At 35.7% G+C, this 21,699-nt stretch overlaps 1 protein-coding gene across 4 annotated transcripts in view; it reads right to left on the reverse strand.

Moving 5' to 3' along the window:
• The window catches only part of LOC136026991 (atlastin-like), a 62,462-nt gene that overhangs the window by 25,992 nt on the left and 14,771 nt on the right, over positions 1 to 21,699 (reverse strand). For 3 of the 4 annotated variants that reach the window (XM_065703872.1, XM_065703870.1, XM_065703873.1), the window contains exons 2-3: positions 19,604 to 19,846; positions 5,790 to 5,921 (exon numbers count right to left, since the gene is read on the reverse strand). In XM_065703872.1, the coding sequence (XP_065559944.1) occupies positions 5,790 to 5,921; positions 19,604 to 19,846 (375 nt within the window). The remainder of the gene's footprint in view (positions 1 to 5,789; positions 5,922 to 19,603; positions 19,847 to 21,699) is intronic. The other variant, XM_065703874.1, reaches the window with a different exon arrangement.

Raw genomic sequence — 21,699 nt, forward strand, 5'->3', positions numbered from 1 at the left:
CCAATGTTTCTTTGGAATCCATCAGTTAAACATCTTTCATGGAAAAAATATACTAAATAATAAAAAATAGAGCTTAAAACTGAAAGTATTTGCTAACGTATAATTTTACAAGGTAATCATTTTGAAATCAACAATAATTTTTCCTTCGAGAAAACTACTATCATCTTATTTTCAGGTCTTTCGAATAGTTTCAGGAACCAGTTTGACTGGCTATATGCCAAACACTAGTATGTGCGAAAAATGTGTTTTTATCTCACTGTCTAAGGCTATAATGGGATAAATGCTGAGATGGCCAGGATGGGAATGCTGAGATGACCGTTTTATAGATGAAGGATGACAGATTACTAAATATCATTCTTTCCGGCCATCCCTTTAGGGTAAAACGAAAAGCATTTCTTCTCCAATGAGGCGGATAGAGGTCATAAGGAAGAACTTGAAGGAAATTGGAACTTCATGGGGAGAGGTTAAAAAGAAAAGCGGCTCAGGCGGCTTGGCGCTGCAGTGATTTTTAGTAGTAGCAGTGGCGGTTAATTTATCCAAGTAATAAAGATATAATTATTGTTTTCTTCTGTGAGTGAAAATTTCAGTTTTTAGAAAGTTTTACTGAGACTAAAGTAATAAAGTTCTGATTCTTACTGTTATTTTTAATTTACAAAAAAACCGACAGAATAAAAACAATAATTAAAATGTTTAGTTAATTTGTCAAATAATCCTTGTGTTTCCGTAAGTGATACAGCCACAAAAAAAAAAAAAAAAAAACAATGATCGATTTATAAAAAGAAAAATAAGCCTAAAGTGTAATTAATTAAAAGCAAGAAATATCACAAGTTGATTAGTTTTAGATGAAGAATTATTTTCCACGGGAAAAACTGTAATCATCTTAATTTCTAGCATTTCATATTAAGCAAATTTTATAGATGTAATTATTATTTTTTGTGCCATTCCGGCGAAAAATCGAAAAACGGAAATTTCGATTAAGGGCAAAGCAAATAAATTTTGTTTTTTTACTTTTATTTACAGTTCACTGAAAACTGACAAACTAAAACAGTAACTAGCTGAATGTGTAATTAATATGCCAAACGTCCTTTGCGTATATATCAGAAATATAATCACTTAAAAAAATAATGAATTTATCAAAAAGACAAACTTGAAAATTACTCATGATTGTATTCTATCCCCAATCAACAATAATGCATTGTAGGAGTTAATATGTGAACACCTCTTGGGCATTCAACAATAGTACGTTTGTTTTCAAGTTGAGAGTCGTATGATACCCATTACTTGGGTATCCATCCTTTCTCGGTAGAATCGAGGTAGAAAAAAACTTAAAATTTTTCGCATGCTTGCCAATGGTCTGTCTAGTGCACGTACCAATATCCTGATTCTCTACCTTCAGCTGGGAGCGCAGTGTGTGGTTGGGGGTAAATAGATATAGAAAAACAGAGAGATTTATAGCAACAACAAAAAACAAATAAACTACAGTTTAACAGCCACCATAAGAAGTAAAAATATTATCAAAGGGGGAGGCAAACCAAACAGTTCGTGGTAACTAACTGTAGTAAGGTGCAACCCGGCTCAATAGGAACAAAAACTCCGAATTTTGATACTAATTGATAAATCAAAAGAAAAGATTTTTATGGTGATTTTAAATATGTAAGTTTCATCAAATTTAGTCTTACCCATCAATGTTACAAGCCTGAGAAAATTTGCTTTATTTTAGAAAATTGGGGGAAACATCCCCTAAACGTCATAGAATCTTCATGAAAATCACATCATTCGCATTTGGCGTATCAGAGAACCCTACTGAAGAAGTTTGAAGCTCCTATCTACAAACATGGGGAATTTTGTATTTTTTCCAGAAGACCGACGGGTGCGTGTTTATTTGTTTTGTTTGTTTTTATTTCCCAAGGGCGATCGTATCAACCCAGTGGTCCTAGAATGTCGCGGAAAGGCTCATTCTAACGCAAATTAAAGGTTCTAGTGCCCTTTTTAAATAACCAAAAAAATTTAAGGGCACCTAGGACCCCTCCCACGCTCTTTTATCCCAAAGTCACCGGATCAAAATTTTGAGATGTTATTTGGTTCAGTATGGTCGAAAATCCTATTAAATATGTATTTGAGGGTAACTTACTCCCCCACAGTCCCCGGGGGAGCGGCTGCAAGTAACAAACTTTGACCATTGTTTAGATATAGTAATGATTATTGGGAAGTGTACAGACGTTTTCAGGGGGATCTTTTCTGGTTGAGAAGGGGGGGGGGGGGGTTACGTAAAATAATCTTTCCATGGAGAATTTTTCACGGGGAAATAGAATGTCCATGATGGGAGTGCAAGATTTTGTAGCATTATTAAAAAAAAAAACAATGAAAAAATAAATATGAAAAAGTTTTCTCACCTGAATGTAAGAAGCACGAACAGAAATTATTGCGCATATGAGGGGGTTCATCTCCTAAATACCTCACTCTTTACGCCAAAGTATTTTTAGTAATTTCAACTATTTATTCTATGGACTTTTTGATTCAGGGGTCAATTTTTAAAGAATTGGGACACAATTTTGAGCTTTAGTGAGGTATTGAGTGAAGTAAAGAGCGAGGTATTGACGAGGGGACGAAACCCCTCATATACGAAATAAAAATATACTAATATACAAGTTCGTTACGTAAGTTACGTACATTATTACTAATGAAAACGTTGGTGAAAAAATTTTAAAGTTCTAGTTGCCTTTTTAAGTAACCAAAAAATTGGGAGGGCAACTTGGCCTCCTCCGTCAAAACTATAAAAAAGCTATTTAGCCAAAATCAAAACATGCATAAATTAAAAAAACGTTCAGAAATTAGATAAAAAAACAAGTTTTTTCAACTGAAAGTAAGGTGCGACACTCAAACTTAAAACGAACAGAAATTAGTCCTTGTATGAAAGAGGCTGTTCCCTCCTCATCGCCCCGCTCTTTACGCTAAAGTTATCTTTATCGTTTTAAAAATAGAGTTGCGAGAAAGGGTCAAATTTTAGCGTAAAGAGCGGGGCGTTGAAGAGGGAATAGCCCCTTTCATATACAGAGTAATTTCTGTTCGTTTTAGGTTTTAATGTCGCTCCTTATTTTCATTTGAAAAAACTTGTTTTTATATTTAATATACACAAAAAAGAACGTAAAACAGCCCTTCCACAACACACTTCCTAACTTTCACTAAAAATCTTGTGACAAAACAATCTCAACAAATGTGCTTATTTTTTCATACCCAAGGGGCGGTTACTAATTATTTATTTATTTAACCCCCCCCCCCCTCCCCAACCAAAAACAAAATTCATACTTGCTAAAAAACGATTGAGTACGTGATGAGTAAGCATTTATTCTCTAATGACAAAAATAAAAGCTAACCAATATACCATTAGCTTCTCGTGATTACCATTAAATAAATTATAATCATTCTGATTTAGAACAGCGATCATTTAGGTTATATAACATCATGTTTAAGACTAGTGGTAGGGGTGTAGGTTAGTTGCTCTCTAGAACCATTTAATTTCAGAGGCTCAGTTTATTTTCTGGTGTCTTACCAGCTAAGTGAGACATGTTAGTTGCGCGGGTTTTATTCTTATTGTAATTCCATTTTGTGATACAATATTTTTAATGAAAAAGCCAACTTATACAGTCTAAAATAGAAATAATTATTTATTCCACAGTCCTTGACCGGTCAATGGAGTACATAAGTAAGCATTTAATCTCTAATGAAACAGAGAGAAACTAAATTATATTAACTTCTCGTGATACTAAATAGAGGTACAAACTAGACCTACGTTGCCTGAGCAACGTGAAGTGTTGCGACAATCTTTGTCCGGCTTCGCCAAATAAAGTGTTGCGAGAGCAACACTTTGGTTTTGTTTCTTTGCTATTGGTTAAACGCTGAAGTTGTCAGCCTATTGAAGCTTTTAAAACGTTATGTTCAAAGAAGAACGCGATCAGTAATCACATGATCAAAGGCTATTCCTCAGCGTTGAAAAAACAACAATAACAAAAGAATATCGAAAGAAGGGACTAAATTGACTTTGCAGCTAGTTGAACTTTATCCTTTTCAATCGTAAACATCGTGACGGATCAAGACTTGGAACAATATCTTATATAATCTAGTTGGTATTATAAAGCTATCCGTAACTTTTCACAATCAAAATACCATAGATGACACTCTATTAATTATTACAAAACTGCCTCCTTGTTTTACGTTACCGTTTGTACCCGGTGCGTAAACACTCAATTCTAGGTTACAGTGGGTATGGGTAGGCTACACCAACTAGCTAATGTTACAAACCCCTCTTCACAAAAGATGATTGTAGCCTAACAGACGGTTATTACTTAGAAGACCCCTATATGTCTTACCACTGGAGCCCACTCGGTCTTACCATCAAATACATTGGAAACAAATAATAGGTAATAAAAGTCCGAAAAATCTCAAGTCAAGCTCAATCTCAAGTCCGAAAAAACAAATGATAAACCCAGCCAAAATCACGGCAGCACTTAAATTTTTCTATTTATCACTCAAAGAAGATATATTGGCTATGGGGCCGGGTAACTGCCGCATATATTTAACACTTATAGATTTTGGTCCATCTTCAATCTGAAAGTGGTGTCTGCCTCCTTGCCTTCTAGAACGGAGCTTTCCACTCGAAAGCAGAAACATGATTTGATGAAACGAAAGCTTGGCTGCACAACTTCAGATACTCCTCTCTGACATAGGCTACATAACTCAGCTTCACTTCGCACACCATAGGCTCTGGCTCGTGGAAACGTCTGGCTCGTTCAAAATGTAATGCCATATTCATCAATCTGGCCTGGGGTCCACACTTTCCATAAGAACCACACAGGTTAGACCCTTACCAGTTTCCAGGAATAAGCCGGCATCGGCGGCATAAAAAAAACGGGAGAAAACCAAAGTGTTGCTCTTGCAACACAATTAAAAAGCTATTTGCTCAATCACTTTAGATGTCATTGCTTTTAACTTTAGTAATTCAAGAAGAGTCAAATACATTTTACTAAAAGCGTGAACAAATAAATATGATAATCTTGTAAAATAGAAATTTCAGCCAAATGCAACATAAAAAATGTCTCCTTTAAAAATTCGCTATCAGAAGCCACGAAAACTCAAATTCGAGTTTCAGGGTCAACAAACAAAACAAAGCAAAACCATAAACAGAAGTTTAAAAACCACGCTATACTTAAAACTAGCAAAAGAATGCAAAATTAAATTGACACAATGAACAAATTATTCATTATTTAAACCTGGTATCTAACCAAGTTCGTTAAAAATTATAAATATATAAAAGGTAATATGGGTTGCTATGGATGAAGATGGGGTACCAAGTAGATGATAAGATTGATAAAAGTCTGTGTGTTTTTTTAATGAAATTTTTTAATTGGATCCAGGCAAATCGTGCATTCATTAAAGCATTGGGTAAGACAAGGACGCATTTTCCCCTCGTATTTTTATGTTCGTGATTAACTGGATCATGCTCAGGGCCATGTCTGACTTTGAAAGAATGCGCATCAGTCCGATTTTAATTGGAACAACTCAGATTTCATAAGTGGCATTAGCTTGGGATCGTTAGTGATGCCAGAAAAATGCTCAGTACGGTTATAAACACCGCTCGACCAATTAGCCTCAAAAGCGGTGTCCCTAAAGTGAAAATCCCCATGTCCAGCGCCGTAAGCATGGTGCGGCCAATCTGCTTGCAAGGAGAAAAAAGGAGATGTTAAGGGTGCACACAAGTACAGGTCTTGAATTATAAAAAAAATAAAAATTACCTCCCCTCCTGGGGTGTCAACCATGAATACTTCCGACCAGACCATAATTCCAGTCGTTTCACGTTCACAGCCTCCACGCCACTTGAATCCTGTTAGGGGAGCATCTTCTGGACCTAGCCATCCTTCGCGTCCCTAAATATATATAAAATAAATATATACAGGTAGAAACATAAAACATAAGAAAGATACAGAGCTAAGGTACCCTTTTTGTAAATAAATTGATTGAATTCGTTGATTAGCTGTCCGAGTTGTTTCATCAAAGTAAGTTGCTGGCGCCTTTAAACAAATGCTCAACAGATGAAAAGAGCACAGCCTAGGAACTAGCGATAAATAGGGTCAAAGATTTTGCTAGGGTAGTACTGATGTATCAGTATTTAATGACGTGAAAAAAAGAATTCTTGAGACTAAAAAAAAATCGTTTCTAGTAAACAAATTTATGCAAAAAATGATCTGTAACAGTTTCTTTTTTCTCTCTTCTTTTGTCAATTGCATAATCCAGAACAACAACAAAATCCTTGCAGTCAAAAAATTTTTAAACCACTTTATTCAATAGCTAAAATATTCACCTTTCTGTTTAATGACGTAAAAAAAGAGTCCTTAAAAGTAAAAAACACAACATTCATTTACATAAATCATTTATGTTGAGATTTTAAAGCAGTTCCTAGAATATTCGTACAGTAAAGGTTCTGTAAATTATCCTTTCAAAAGGATCTGTAAATTATTCTTTATGTCACCTTGGCATAAAGATGAAATTAATTAAAAACCTATTTCCACAAAATAAGCTTTTCAAAGAAAAGTAAATAACTTGATTAAACCAAAAATGAGCAAAAATATCATGAAATAATCTACTAAGCATAAAACTACCACAAGACAGCATCGATAAATAAATAAAACCCAAAAGAACAGAAACTACAAATTATAGCCGGTTTAAATTCAAAATGAGCAGACATTAACATGAGCAGGGCTCAAAACCTCTATGATCTCCCAAGGCGAGAACATAATTTGCACTTTAATGAAAAAGATACAAATGAATGCACATTGTCAGTTAAGTATTTATATACTGATATTTATTAAAATGTTAGTAATATTTTATTTATTCAAGTTATAAAAGTGAAAACATTTAAGTTTTTTTGAAAAAGGAAATAAAAGTTTAAATCTTTTCGATTTTTCTTTAACAATTTGTAGTTTCGCCTTCTATTTGTATGCTGGAGGAAATTTTTCAGCAATTTTTAACAATATACACCTTTTTAAAGATCTGGACATAAATAGTAGTGTTTAATTTAGTTTTATTTAATTTTAGACCTGAGATAGAAAACTTGATGCCATTCGCAAAAAATCTATTTATGCTCTTTGACAGCTTGGATACACTTAGACTCTTTTGATTTGGTTAAATTTTAAGAGTAGAAGTAGCAATAACCCCAAAAGTTCGAACATAAAATCTCGAAAGTCTGAGATGCCTTAATGGCAATTAACATTAACACGGTATATTTTTATTTTAGTCTTAAGGCGAAATTTAGTTCTTAAAACATTATGGATTAATTGCACAACTGTGGGGGTATGACCTATGCAATAGCCTTAGAGATACAGTAACAAGACCGTTAGAGTTACATAATAGCAGGGTTCAGACAGGTCGGTTCGTTTCAAATTATAGGCTCTGTCCTATTTTTATAGGATTTCCCGGGCCCAAATATAGGCCAATTATAGGATTCGGAAGTCATCGGGATCAGATCTGTGGTAGATGGCGTGGGATGCCTGGTCAAATAAATTACCAAGTTTCATCCCGATCCCTCCAATCTAAGCGTTTTCCATGATTTTAGGTCCCCCCCCCAAAAAATTCCCCCAATGTCACCAGATCCGGTCGGGATTTAAAATAAGAGCTTTAAGATCCGATATCCTTCTAAATATCAAATTTCATTGAGATCCAATCACCCGTTCGTAAGTTAAAAATACCTCATTTTTCTAATTTTTCAGAATCAACCCCCCCCCCCAAACTACCCCAAAGAGAGCGGATCCGTTCTGGTTATGTCAATCATGTATCTAGGACTTGTACTTATTTTTCCCACCATGTTCCAGCCCAATCCCTCCAATCTAAGCGTTTTCCATGATTTTAGGTTTCCCCCTCCAAACTCCCCCAATGTCACCAAATCCAGTCGCGATTTAAAATAACAGCTCTGAGACACGATATCCTTCCAAACATCAAATTCCATTAAGATCTGATCAACCGTTGGTAAGTTAAAAATACTTAATTTTTCTATTTTTTTTTCTGAATTAACGGGCCCCCCACTCCCCCCAGATGGTCAAATCGGGAAAATGACTATTTCTAATTTAATCTGGTCCAGTTCCTGATACGCCTGCCAAATTTCATCGTCCTAGCTTACCTGGAAGTGCCTAAAGTAGCAAAACCAGGACCGACAGACCGACAGAATTTGCGATTGCTATATGTCACTTGGTTAATACCAAGTGCCATAAAAACACTATGCTACAATGAGATTAACCGAACAGACGGACCAAAGGTTGATGAGACGATAAACGATAAAAAGCTGATTCCAACAATCTTCCATGCAGGAGGGCCAACTTTGCACTTATATCAGGGACATCAAACTTACGAATTATCTTACCATTGCTATACCAAGGGGGGAGATAAAGTAAAAGTTTACAATATCTGAAATAAAAAGTCCGAATCTGATTAACATCATTTTTCTTTAGAAGGGGATAAAGACCAGATAGATAAAGGACAGATTGATCACAGAATGTAGCATATAGCCTACCCAGTGCACGTCTACTATACTTCATTCGATTAGCAACTATCTTAGAATAGCCCATTTGAGTAACTGGGCATAATTCACATCAGCCAGCCAGCGTTCAGCCAGGAAAAACGTAAGTCGCAAGAACTCCAGTCTCATTAAGCAGAGACTGCTAGCCTATATACTGATCTTTGCTCATTTCGGACAGGCCCAACATGACAAAAAACAAAACATAGGCTACTAAGTCAAAACAGCTGTAATTAATTATCAATCTACACCAAAAGACAGAAAATTGCAAATCATGAGCAATGTTCTTAGTGCTCTTCAGCCGAAAATATAGGAATAATAGAATTTTAGCCAAAATATAGGCATTTTATAGGAGTGCATTAAAATATAGGAATTTATTGGAATTTATAGGCGAGTCCGAACACTGTAATAGCTATCTTAAATTTTGAATCACTTTTGACACTTAAAAGGGTGCTAGAACTTTGAACTTCCAACCAAATTAGCGCCTCTAAAGTATCGATGATAATACTTGCTAGGATACAGCAGCGCTGCTTACGATATTGTTTATATGGCCTTAAAATATTTGCATGAGTATAGTTTTTTTCGTTTAATTGAAGCTCCCCCTTCAGCAATAAACCGTGATTTAGAGGGAGTTTTATGAAATTTTACAGTCCACTACAAGAAAGGGAAGTTTTTATCATTTTCATTAATCCTAATATTAATTTTTTTGAACAGTAATTCCTCTATAGTTTCAATGAAGTTGTCATCCACTAGATTCACCTTTTCGTAAACATTGGTCGTACATAATCAAACAGTTCGTGGTAACGAACCGTTTTTGCGGAGCGACCCGGTTCAATAGCAACAAAAACTACAAAAAATGGAATTTTGATGCCAATAGATGCATCAAAAGAATCGGATTTTTATGCTTAAGTTTCATCAAGTTTAGTCCTACTCATAAAAAGTAATGAGCCTCAGAAAATTTGCCTTATTTTCGGAAAAAGGATAAAACACCACAAAAAAAATAATCATAGAATCTTAATGAAAATCACACCATCAAATTCAGCGTATCAGAGAACCTTACTATAGAGGTTTCAAGTTCCTATCGACAAAATGTGGAATTTTTTATTTTTCGCCAGAAGAGATATCAAGGATGCGTTTTTATTTGTTTTTTCCCAAGGTTGATCGCATCGTTTTTTTACCTTATCTATGTTGATCTCATGCGTTTTTACCTGAAAGATGTCTTTCTCGCTTGCTGATGATACCGTTTTAAGTGTGTTTGCCTCATCTGTGGAGGAGCTGGTGAGAAAAGCGAATCTTGCATTGGAAAGGCTAGAGGTCTTTACCTCATTAAGTCTACTGTGCGTAAATGTGCGCAAGACATTTTAATGATGTTCTGAAGAGTTGGTACACCACTGGATGTGTATGGACTCGTAACTTTATGTGGTAAACCAATTCAGCAAGTTGATCATCTCCGCTATCTTGGTTTTTATTTGGATCACCACCTGTCATGGAGATGTCAGAGTGACGCTATTTCGTCAAAAATTGCCTGTGAGGTTGGCATACTTCGGCGTCTGCAGCACTTTCTCCCACAGAGGATACTTCTAACTATATATTATTCGTTGGTTTATCCATATCTCCTACGGCTGCCTCCTATTGAGCAGCAACTTCTTATCCAACTATTGAAGAGTGCAAATTCTACAAAATAAAGCTGTTAGAACAATAGGTAGATATGTCCAGGATGTGCATGACACCTGTGCTTGCTTTACGTCGCTGAAGCTCCTTAATGTCGGTCAGATAAGAGATTACCAGGCTGCTGTATTTGTGTTTCAGTGTATGAACGGCCTAGCCCCGGATGTCTTTAAGAGTTTTTAACAAACAAATAGTGATCTGCATAATTATGGAACAAGGCATAGTAGTGATATCGTTGTGGATTTACGTCATGGTACCCCGATCTTCATTCTCAATGAAACACCTGGGTCCAAGTGTATGGAATGAACTACCAGTGAGCATTAGGGTGGCGGAACACGTACCTCAGTTTAAAAATAAATTAAAAGATTATTTTTTGGGGGATAAATGTTGAATTTTACTGTGAGTGGTAGGGTGATTAGGTGAAGAAGGGTGGGTTCGGGAGGTAAGGGCGGGGCTAGGGAGGTAAGGGTGGGCTAAGGAAGTATGGGTGGGCTAGGGAGGTATGGGTGGGCAGGAGGGTAAGGTGGGGTTGGGAGGAATGAAAGGGGGGAGGGAGAGTTGTGTATTAATGAGTAAGAGAGATTGGGTTGGTTATTATAGGTAGGTAGATAAGTGGATAACTTCGAAGACCACACTGCCTTTCCATGACGAAAGTAAAACAGTTCAAAATAGGGATGATACCTTTTTATTGACAGTGAATAGATATAAAATTATTTAACTGGATATTTCGAACACATATACAGTGTTCATCATCAGCAGTAAAACTAAAAAACATGAATAAAAATAAACAAAATTTATACCTAATAAACTAATTACACATAGTTTATTGCTCTTATTTTTTTCAATGCAACATCCGAGGCAAATCTCTTTGACCTTTTTGGTTCCTGTTCATTAGAATCATCTGACATTTTACGTGGACAGAGGTCATAGCTCTTAGGTGAGGTGATATTTACTTTATTTGTCCTCAGTAAATTATCATAAATTGAGTTCAGTCCAAATTCGCTTGTATCTCTGTTTATGGAATTATTCTCTCTAATTATTCTTTTTAATTTCGATTGTTTCCCTGGAAGTTTGCTTTAAACCTTGGTCCCTAGAAATCAACGAAACATTTTCAAACAAAATAAAATGATTTGGAAAATTAAAGATGTGCTCCGAGAGGGCTGACGTGAAATCTTCAGGTTTGGTATTTTGCTTTAAAGACGATGAAATAGAATTATGATGTTGTAGCAATCTTGTTTTTAAATTCTGGTTAGTACGTCCCACAGTTGCTCTACGGAAGTCCGATCCTTTCCAGAATTTAAAAAACTAGCCAAAGTATTACTACCTCTTAAAGCTACCTTTAAACCATTATTTTGTAAAATTCTTTTAAGGTTTTCACTCAAACCTGGAACATATGGTAGAGAACAAAAAATATCTTTCTTTTCTGTTGTTTCCAGAATATCGTCAGAACATTCTAGAAATTTTTTCCTTCTTTTCGAAAAAGTCTGGTCAATTAACCAACCCGGATAATGGTTACTTATTAAAATCTCTTTTAACAACGATAATTCCTCCTCAATGAATTTTGGAGAACAAATTCTAAAAATGCGGTCAGTTAAAGATATGATTAAACCAATTTTTACTTGGCGAGCATGACCGGAGAAAAACGACAAAAATCTGTTATTGTTAGTAGATTTTCTGTAAATCTTAAAATCCAGACTATTTTCATTTTTTAAAAGAAAGAAATCCAGAAAAGGAAGTTTATGATCCTCTTCTAATTCTATTGTAAATTTTAAATCCCCTCCCCAAAAAATTAAGATGTTCTAAAAAACTTTTTAATTCCTCCACCCCATAACTTAGCTTTACTGCTGATGATGAACACTGTATATGTGTTCGAAATATCCAGTTAAATAATTTTATATCTATTCACTGTCAATAAAAAGGTATCATCCCTATTTTGAACTGTTTTACTTTCGTAGATATGTGGACTTTCGCGCGAATACAAACCCTCATAGGTATTCCCCAGCACGGAAGTGTTGTATTTTATTTATTTATTTGTGAATGTTGAAATAAAAACTTGAACTTAAACTATCGACCAAGTGGTCCAAGAACGTCACGAGAGGGATCATTTGAATGGAAAAAAGGTCTAGTGCCCTTTTTAAGTGACCAAAAAATTGAAGGGCAGCTAGGTTCCCTCCCACGCTCATTTTTTACCAAAGTCACCGGATCAAAATTTAGAGATATCCATTTTGTTCAGCATAGTCGAAATATCTAATAACTATGCCTTTGATGACGACTTAATCCCCCACAGTCCCCGGGGGAAGGGCTGAAGGTTATGAACTTTGCCCATCGTTTACATACAGAATTTGTTATTGGTAAGTATACAGACGTTTTCAAAGGGTATTTTTTTCTGGCGGGGGACGGGGAATTGGGTTACGTGGGAGGGTCTTTCCATAGAGAAATTTTTCATGGGGTAAGATAATTTCTATGAAGGGGGCGCTGGATATCTCAGCATTACTTAAAAAACGATCAGAAATTAAATTAAAAAACAAGTTTTTCAACTGAAAGTAAGGAGCAACATTAAAACTTAAAACGAACAGAAATTATTACATATATGAGGGGGTTTATCCCCTCGAGAATACCTCGCTGTTTACTCTAAAGTATTTTTAGTAATTTCAAAAGAGCTATTTATTCTAATTAAATGGCCTTTGTGTATCAGGGGTCATTCTTAAAGAATTGAAAGAACATTCAAACTTTAGCGTAAAGAGCGAGATATTGACAATGGGGCGAACCCCCTTATATTACGTATATGAGTAAGTTCACCCCCTCGTCAATACCTTGCTCTTTACGCTAAAGTTAGAATTTTCTGAAATAATGGCCGACTTAAGCAATAATTTGTTTGTGTTATTTTCCGGGCAATCTTAGCATTTAATTTTACCTTAAGCAGCTTCATAAGTATGATTTTTATGTGAAAATAAACCAAAGATATTATAAGTTCGGTCGGAAATTTTTTTCCAACTGAAAGTAAGGAATAATATTAAATAAAACAAAGGTAAATTAGTACGTTTATCTTTTAAAGATTTTTTCTTTCCTTCATTTCAGTCATTTGAGAATTGCTCAACTTATGACTTTTATTTTCATAAAAATAGTTCGACCTCTTTGGCCATTTTATTACCATGTCTTATAAAATTAGTTCCGCAAACATCGCTAAGTTGAATTACGTGGAAGCATCTTTCCATAGAGAAGTTTCTCGTGGGGGAAGGGAATTTTCCATGTAGGAGGAGCTGGATTTCCCGACATTACTGAAAAGACGATCAGCAATTAAAATAAAACAGGTTTTTTCAACTGAAAGAAAGAAGCAACATTAACGTTTAAAACAAACCGAAAACATTACGTATATGAGATGGATTGCTCTCCCCATAGCTCGCTCTTACGCTAAAGTTTCTTTTATAACTTTCAAAAGAGGTTATTATTCTAATTAAATAGCCTTTGTGATTCAGGAGTCATTCTTAAACAACTGAAACAAAAATCAAACCTAGGTTACTATAAAGGTATAATTAGTTTAAAAAACTAAAATTAATATGCAAATTTCATTTTAATTATTCATGCACAGTGAGCCACATTCAAAACCTGCTTTAATTCAAAAACGTTCATAAATTAAATACAAAAAAAAGTTTTTAATTGAAAGTAAGGAGCGACATTAAAACTCAAAACGAACAGAAATTATAGTGTATGTGAAAGGTGCTGTCCCTTCCTCAACGTCTCACTCTTACGCTAAAGTTTTTATCGTTTTAAAAAGTAAAGTTGGGGCAAAGAGTAGAACTTTAGCGTAAGTTGTTGCAGTTGCACTAGCAGTTGAAGTAATTTAGTAGTATTAGTAAAAGTAGCAGTGATATTAGTGTCAGTAGTGAAACGCATATATTACCTCTTTGTCAATTGATCTTCCCCTTTAGGTATTATCCAAAAGATTCAACTTAATACTGTAATCAATTCTTGAGATATGCCCTTTTGGCAATCTACATGTGCACAGTGTGTTTTGATTTAGTTAAAATTCCTCCTCAATATTCTGTAAAATTTTCACCTTTATACGTGTAGTCTTAATTATATTATTATCACAAAGTGGTAGTAGTAGTAGTAGGAACAGTAGTAGGAGTAACAGTGTATAATTGATTAGTAGTAACAGTAGTAGCATCAGTATTAATAGCCATAGTAACAGGTACATTTTACATTTTGGTCAACTGAACATCCCATTCATGATGCCACTGAAGTTTCCTCTTCGGTTGACAAGTCGTTCCAAAATATTGCTGATACACCCACAATTTGTATGCACATAGTATCTTTAGATTTAGCTCAAGTTTCGCCTTAAGGTTTTCTTATATATTTTTTTCAATACCATCAGCCTTAGTAGTACTCGCTACAAAAGTATCAGTTTTAGCTATAGTAATGGTAGCAGTAACATTACTTATGGTAGCAGTAGAAGTAGTAGTAGTAGCGTGTAAATATTGTCTTTTTGGTCAATTGATCATCTCCCTTATCGTTTCCTGAAAACTCAAAATTAATATAATCGGTCATTCCTGAGGGACACCCATTTTACAAACCATATACACATAACATGTTATGCTGTAGTTCAAAACTCTCCTCTATATTTCCTGAAAGACTCAACTTAATGCCCTTCGTATTTTGGAGAAGTAGAAGCCAAACACGCATACCTCTTCTCAATAACATGTACTATATGTGAACAATGAACAAATTGCATAACTTGCAGCCCTTGTCCTGAGGCCTCGAGGAAGGGGGGTTGACATCCCCAAACACATAATTACTGTGCTTTTCAATTATGCTTAAAAAACTGATGCCTCAAAACTTTGCTTGGATTTTTGTTAAGGAGATTGATGGGCGTGGGGAGGGGGTTCTCTCAAATCACATTGAATCTGAAAAAGGGCACTATAACTTCCAATTAGAAATCAAATGGGATCCGTCTGAATGTAATACGACCACTCATTCCATAAGAACCTTATATGCCTCCAGGTCATAACTTAAAGCCCCTGCTCCAAGCCTCTGTTCCAACATTGGAGGATCTATGTTCTTTGGATTATTTTTAACAAAATTGTCATCGCACAAGTTCAACCAGATACATTTGGTGAAAATAGGGGTAGTTGAGGGGAGCCTAGTTGACCTCTACCACTATTGACTCTTAAAAAGGAGCGAGAACTTTCAATTTCAACCAAATGAGCCACCTCTAAATTTTACACAACCATCCTTTTCATAAAAACCTGAAACTTCCCACGGGCATAACTTACAAGCCTCGCCCTTAGGCTCTGATGGCTTGTATAAACCACAAAAGCCATCTTCTATGATCTTTGGACTATTTTGAATAAAAGGCCTGGCTCAAAATATCTATTGGATGCATCTCGGGAAAACACGACGTGCTTTTGTGTTGGGGAGCGGAGCAGCTGCGCTCTGGTCACTTCGACTCTTAGAACGAGCACTAGAACTTCAGATTACCTATCCAATGAGTCCCCTCCAAAGCATATTCGACCAGCCTTTCTATAAGAACCTTGTATGCCCCTGGGGTATAAGTTACAACCCTTACCCTGAGAGCTGTAGGGGGGAGGAGGATTGGTCTTCACCACAGACATAATTTCCGGACCCTTCAACTACGATGAACAAAATCGCTACCTCCAAATTTTGATTGGAGGTATTAACGGAAATGATGAGCGTGGAGGGGGGGGGTTGATTGTCCTAACACTTTGACTCTTAAAAAGGGCACTATAACTTCCAACTTTAAATCAAACGAGCCCCATCTAAAATTTATACGACCGCCTATTCCATAAAAACCTTATATGCTCTCATGGTATAACTTACAACTCTATCCCCAGGGCGCTGGGGGTTGTGTCAATCTTAGAGGCAATGTTATATGGTCTTTAGACCATCTTGAACAAAATCACTATCTCATAATTTCAATCAGGTGCATTTTGTAAAAAATGAGGTTGTTGGGGAAGGGGGCTAAATGCCCTCCATCACTTTTGACGCTTAAAAAGGAACTAGAACTTCCAATTTTCAACCAAATGAGCCTATTTTAAATTTAAACAATCATCCCTTCCATGAAAACCTTAAATGCCCCACGGCTCTAGTGGTTTGTATCAACCCTAAAAGCCTTGTTCTATGATTTTTGGACTATTTTGAATAAAATGACTGTCTCAAAATCTTTGGTCCGATGTATTTTGGGAAAACAAGACGTGTTAAGAGGGGGGGGGGGGTAGCTGTGCTCAGATCACTTTGATTCTTAAAGAGGGTACCATAACTTCAGAATACCAATCCCTTTAATATTTCAATCCAATGATACATCTCAGGAAAACATGACGTTCCTGTATGTGGGGGGGGGGGGGAGTAGCTGTGCTCTGATCCTTTTGATACCTAAAAAGGGCACTAGAACGGGGCATAGCTTACAACCCTTTTTCTGAGGGCTGGGGGGCTGTCATCTTCAAAGACATAATTTCTGGATCTTAAACTATGTTGAACAAAATGGCTATCTCCAAATTTTGATTAGATCTGCTTGGGAAAAGGGTGAGCATGGGAAAGGGTTTAGTTACCCTCCCATAACTTTTGACTATCAAAAAAGGCACTAGTCATTTCAATTTCCAGTCGAATGAGCCCTTATTCAAGTTTCTACGACAACTATCTTGAGACGAAGTGCCCTTGTCTAAGACCAAAAAAAATAATAATAAATAAATAAATAATACATTGTGCCAACATTGTTCTTTACTTAGGCAGCGCTATTGCGCTGCCTATGATAGGAAGTTAAGTAATAGTGTCCTCAATATGTTTCTTTTTTAATTAAAAAAAAAATGGTATTCAGAAGAAATAAGAAGTCAAATATATGTTTTCCATTAATTTTCTCCTTTTTATTATCAGTCCTATTTCTACTGTCCTAGCACAATATGTTAACAAGAGTTGTGTTTCCAGAGGATAACAGATAACTGTTGCAAATTGTTATAAATGAAAATCCTCAGCAATTAGAGGCGATATTAGCAAAAATTGTTGGTAGGTTTTGAGAGCAAAAAAAATGAACGCCTAAAATATTTAAAGAAGAATTTTGTACTACAGTTTTTAACTGCATTTTATGCTTGATTGAAGCTCAAAATACTGTTATAAAAAGTAAAGTAGTCAGATTAACGATGATTCTTGACTACTAAGATCCCTGCGTCGGCTTCCAGTGTGGTGCTACATCTGGATTTAATCTCCGGGTCCCGTATTACGAAGCTAAGGTCAAATCCACTGCGCCACCATAGGACGTAATACTATTATTATTTAAGAATTAACGACGCTTCTTGACTACTAAGGTCCCAGCGTCGGCCCTGCAGTGCATTCATGAAGCATGATTCGATCTCTGGGTCCCGTATTACCAAGCTAAGGTCAAATCCACTGCGCCACCACAGGACCGTAATACTATTATTACATTTGAAGGTCCCATTTTCAAATTTCTTGCCAAATTAATATGTGAAGAAAAAATGTTTGCAACAAGAGGGACGGCGGAAATGATAAATAAAAACTTTAGCCCATCGGTTGTTTATTTTGTAATATCTTTACAGTTCACATAACGGTCTCTCTCTTTCGCTCTGTAAAAAATGAAAAAAAAAAACGTTATTTCATAGTGACTGTCGGAAAAAAGCCAGATGGACAGTGAAACAAATTTCAAGTTAAGCAACTGGCAAATCGATAATGCACTAAATCTAAGACATTCTGTACAGCAAAAAGACCTTGAAATCTAAAAAAAAGTCCAGAAAGCCTCTTGAATATATAAATGTAAAAAGGAAAAGTTTATTTAAGTATTAAATCGATAGAACTGAGTGAAATAGAGCGACTGCTAGACTATTTAAACGAGAGTTGTTCTCAACAAGTTCGAGTTTTCTCTACTGAGAGTCTCCTTCAGAACATGTCTTACTGCGATAGAGAATTGTAAACTTCCAATCAAGGGTTTTCAACAATGACAATTTTTATAGTTAGTTTCATTTCGATCTACTTCAAATTTGGGGTTTTTTAGGCTCTTTTTTGGGATTTCCAAAAACTTGCTTCTGTAACTAAAATTATTATTCAAGTGAATCTGGATAAGGATTATAACCACTGAAACAGTGGTAACTGAGGAATTCTTCTCATAAGACAGTTTTCATATAAATAAATTTTCGATCATTAGTTAAAATTGGCTAAAACCATAGTAAGTTTTAGTTTTTTATCTCCTAGGTTATAACCATTGCTGCAGCCACAACTATCATCTTCATCTCATGAAGTCAGTGATGATGTAGCCTTTAACGAAATTTCTTTTCTTAAACAAGCAAATATTTATTCCAAAGAATCTGAATTTAGAACAAAATATAAAAAAAAATCGTCTACTCATAGCTTTTAATAGTCTTCGAGAGATCGACTTCAAACCAAAGTAAAAAAAAAAGAGACGTCAGTGACTTTGTGGCAGCCTTAACATGAAGAAGCCTTTTCATAATATGAAGACTAGGGGGAACATTGCCTCTGCTACCCCCGGATTTTCCAGGGTTTCCTCATATTCCTCTGACAAAAAAAAATAGCTTCTTTGAAATTACCCCGAAAACTAATTTTAACAAAAATTGACGATTTTTTTGTTAACATTCGTTTGTTTAAAAAATTAATTTCTGGGGAGATATCGGAGAACCTAAGTTTGTTTCTGAAGAATTCATGGAAACCCCGGAAATTCGGAGAGGAAGCACTGATAGGTAACTATACCATTAAAAACAGTTTTTTATGTTGCTCAAATCATTCATTAGGGTATTTTAGACTATTGAATACGATAGGGTAGTTAGTAGTCTAAGTAGGATGAAGGCAGTACAGAATCCCTGGGGTATGGGCTCTCCTGAACCAGGTAAATAATGTAACTAAGATTGATATTGCATATTGTTGTTTATAAGGTAAACTTGTTTAAAAAGTCGTTTTAGCTCAGTAATTGGCACGCTAGACTTGCAATCCTATGTTCTCCAGGACAGATTCAAGTCCTGTTGCCGTTGATCATTTGGTTTAGGATGGAGGTCATTTGTTGGATTCTGCAAGCTTAGCCAGAGTCAACCAAATTCCAAATGGGTGCCTGGCAATTGTGGCTAAATAATTGGTCCCCCACGAGTTAGTTGATATTACACTGTTGAAGAAATACTCAGTTTTCTCTGATATTGTTTATAAAACTGACTAAAGCTTTTTGAAAATAAAATGAATCCTTCAATATTTTCCACTGTCTTCCTGATTCTGCAAAAAAAAAAAAAAAAAAAAAAAAAAAAAAAAAAAAAAAAAAAAAAAAAAAAAGAAAAAAGGCAATATATCTAAAATAGCTGTTTAAACATTCAGAAACAGTTAAGCTACTCAGTACAAGAAGAAAAAACATGCCTGTCTTTTCAGATATCGCAGCATGAAATCCAAAAGAAATGACTTTCCTTTTCTGAATGCTCCAGCTACGGAAATGATTGCGAGGGGTTTGTCTCTACAATACTCCTGATTGAGTACCTCAGCCAAAGCTTCTTCATCCAGGCTAAATGTATGATCTTCGCTTACTCTTACAATTTGAACTGCATGTCCTTCAGTAGGTGAATCTTTAACTTCCTCCATTTTTGATGCTTCTTCAACAATACCCTATCAAAACAATTTTTATAAATTGTATGGCTCAAAAAGGAGCTTTAAACCATCAAAAATGTGGTTCAACCATTCCTATGCAATTATTAATTGAGAAAGGGGTTTCACTGTTTGATTAGTCCATTGACCAACCTCAACCTGGATTTTTTCTGACTGACCGTCCTCCCGTTCTAGGCAAACTAGAAATTAAAGGCAAAACTAAAATTCAGAAGATTTTGACCCCCACCTCATAGATGAAAAACACTATTTTGTCCCATTTCTCTCCTAGGGCTCAGACCCGTGTGCACCTATCGTTATCAGGTTTTGATTTTGAGCGTATTGCTGCAATATTAAGCTTAGAGGTGCAATGAGCAAGCTAAGACACGCTTAAATACCAGCTTTGGTAAAAATCAAATCAAACTTAAAAACGCAATTAAAAAAAACAATAATCGGAGCACATTTAATCAAGACATAACATATTGCACTATTTTTTTCAAGCCACCTTTGCAGGGAAGAGGACAATAGCATTCCATGGCACTGCAACGAAAGAAAAGAACCAATTTTCAGCAGATTATTTCTTTTTGTGAAAAGGGCCGAATTCGGACTTCGAAGTCGCCAAATCACATGATTCCGCTAAAACTGGAAACAATTCAAAAAACAACAACGAAAAAGAAAATAGCTTTTTTTAGGAGCAAAGAGTATGGCACTTTGCCTTCTTTGAAAATTATTCGCAAGGCTCTTTTTTGGATTGTTTCAATTTTCCGATTCCGATTCTTCGCGAGAAATTCCAGGGTACCATACTGGACAAGCATATTCGAGATGCGGGTGGATAAAAGACTTGTAAATCCTTAAGGAGTGAGAGAGGGGGATGCTAAAATTATTTGGGAGCTTAAGGAAGGCTATAGACACACTAGCTCTATGGAAGATGTCTTTAACGTGGATATCCCACTTTAAATTTGAAGAAATTCTGACGCCAAGTGGTTTAAACGAAGACACTGAGATGTCAGGAGGGATAAGATTAAGGAAACAGTGCGAGGATTTGAGGAAACAAATCGGCATTATCATAGATGTAGAAAGGTTTACTGTCATGTCTAAGTCCAAGGCCTCATCTCCAATTTCTTCGAGGATACTCATAGGGTCACTTATTAAATTTCTGATGCAAATTTCAACAACCGTTAGGTCATCAACAAATCTTCATCGGTCAGGAAACTCCTTCATGAGCCTGTTAATCACGACTGAGAAAAGGAGGGGACCTACAAGAATACCTTGGGGTATGCCATTGTGGACAGGGAGAGGATTTTAATAATGATTGAATAATGATGGAGAAGATTTGAATAATGATTCTGGTAGTTGAAAACCTGAGTTCTATTTCTTAAGAAGGAGGCAACCAATTTCACCAGTAAAGGATCAATATTGAACTCGTGACAAGTTTCTCAATTGAAATATTGTGGTGAACAAGGTGAAATGCTTTCTGAAGGTCAACAGAAATTAAGCTTAGCCAGGATTTAGGAATTTTCGAAGATTTTCCCGATGTGGTCGAAAAGAGAAACAAGGAAAGTAGAAGTGGATTTTAGGTTCCCGTTTGCCTCAGGTCCGTAGGAAGTAGGATTTTACTTTTAGCCAATCTGAAAGGAATCCTTCATAAAGTTTCAAGAAAATAAGAGTAAGAGTAATAGGACGAACGCCTTCGAACCAATAAATTGTTGAAATTCGCCCAAACTCTGTAATCTCGTCAAACAGGAAAGACAAGGGCTTAGAAAGGAAGTCACGAAGGCACTAATAAGAGAAAATGGTATATCCTATATACCTCTTGATGTTAAAATAAAATCGAGAGAGGTATTTCTCCGAGTTGTTGGCATTTTAAAAATTGTATT

This window comes from Artemia franciscana, chromosome 5 (assembly GCF_032884065.1).
Source record: "Artemia franciscana chromosome 5, ASM3288406v1, whole genome shotgun sequence".
Classification (NCBI taxonomy): domain Eukaryota; kingdom Metazoa; phylum Arthropoda; class Branchiopoda; order Anostraca; family Artemiidae; genus Artemia; species Artemia franciscana.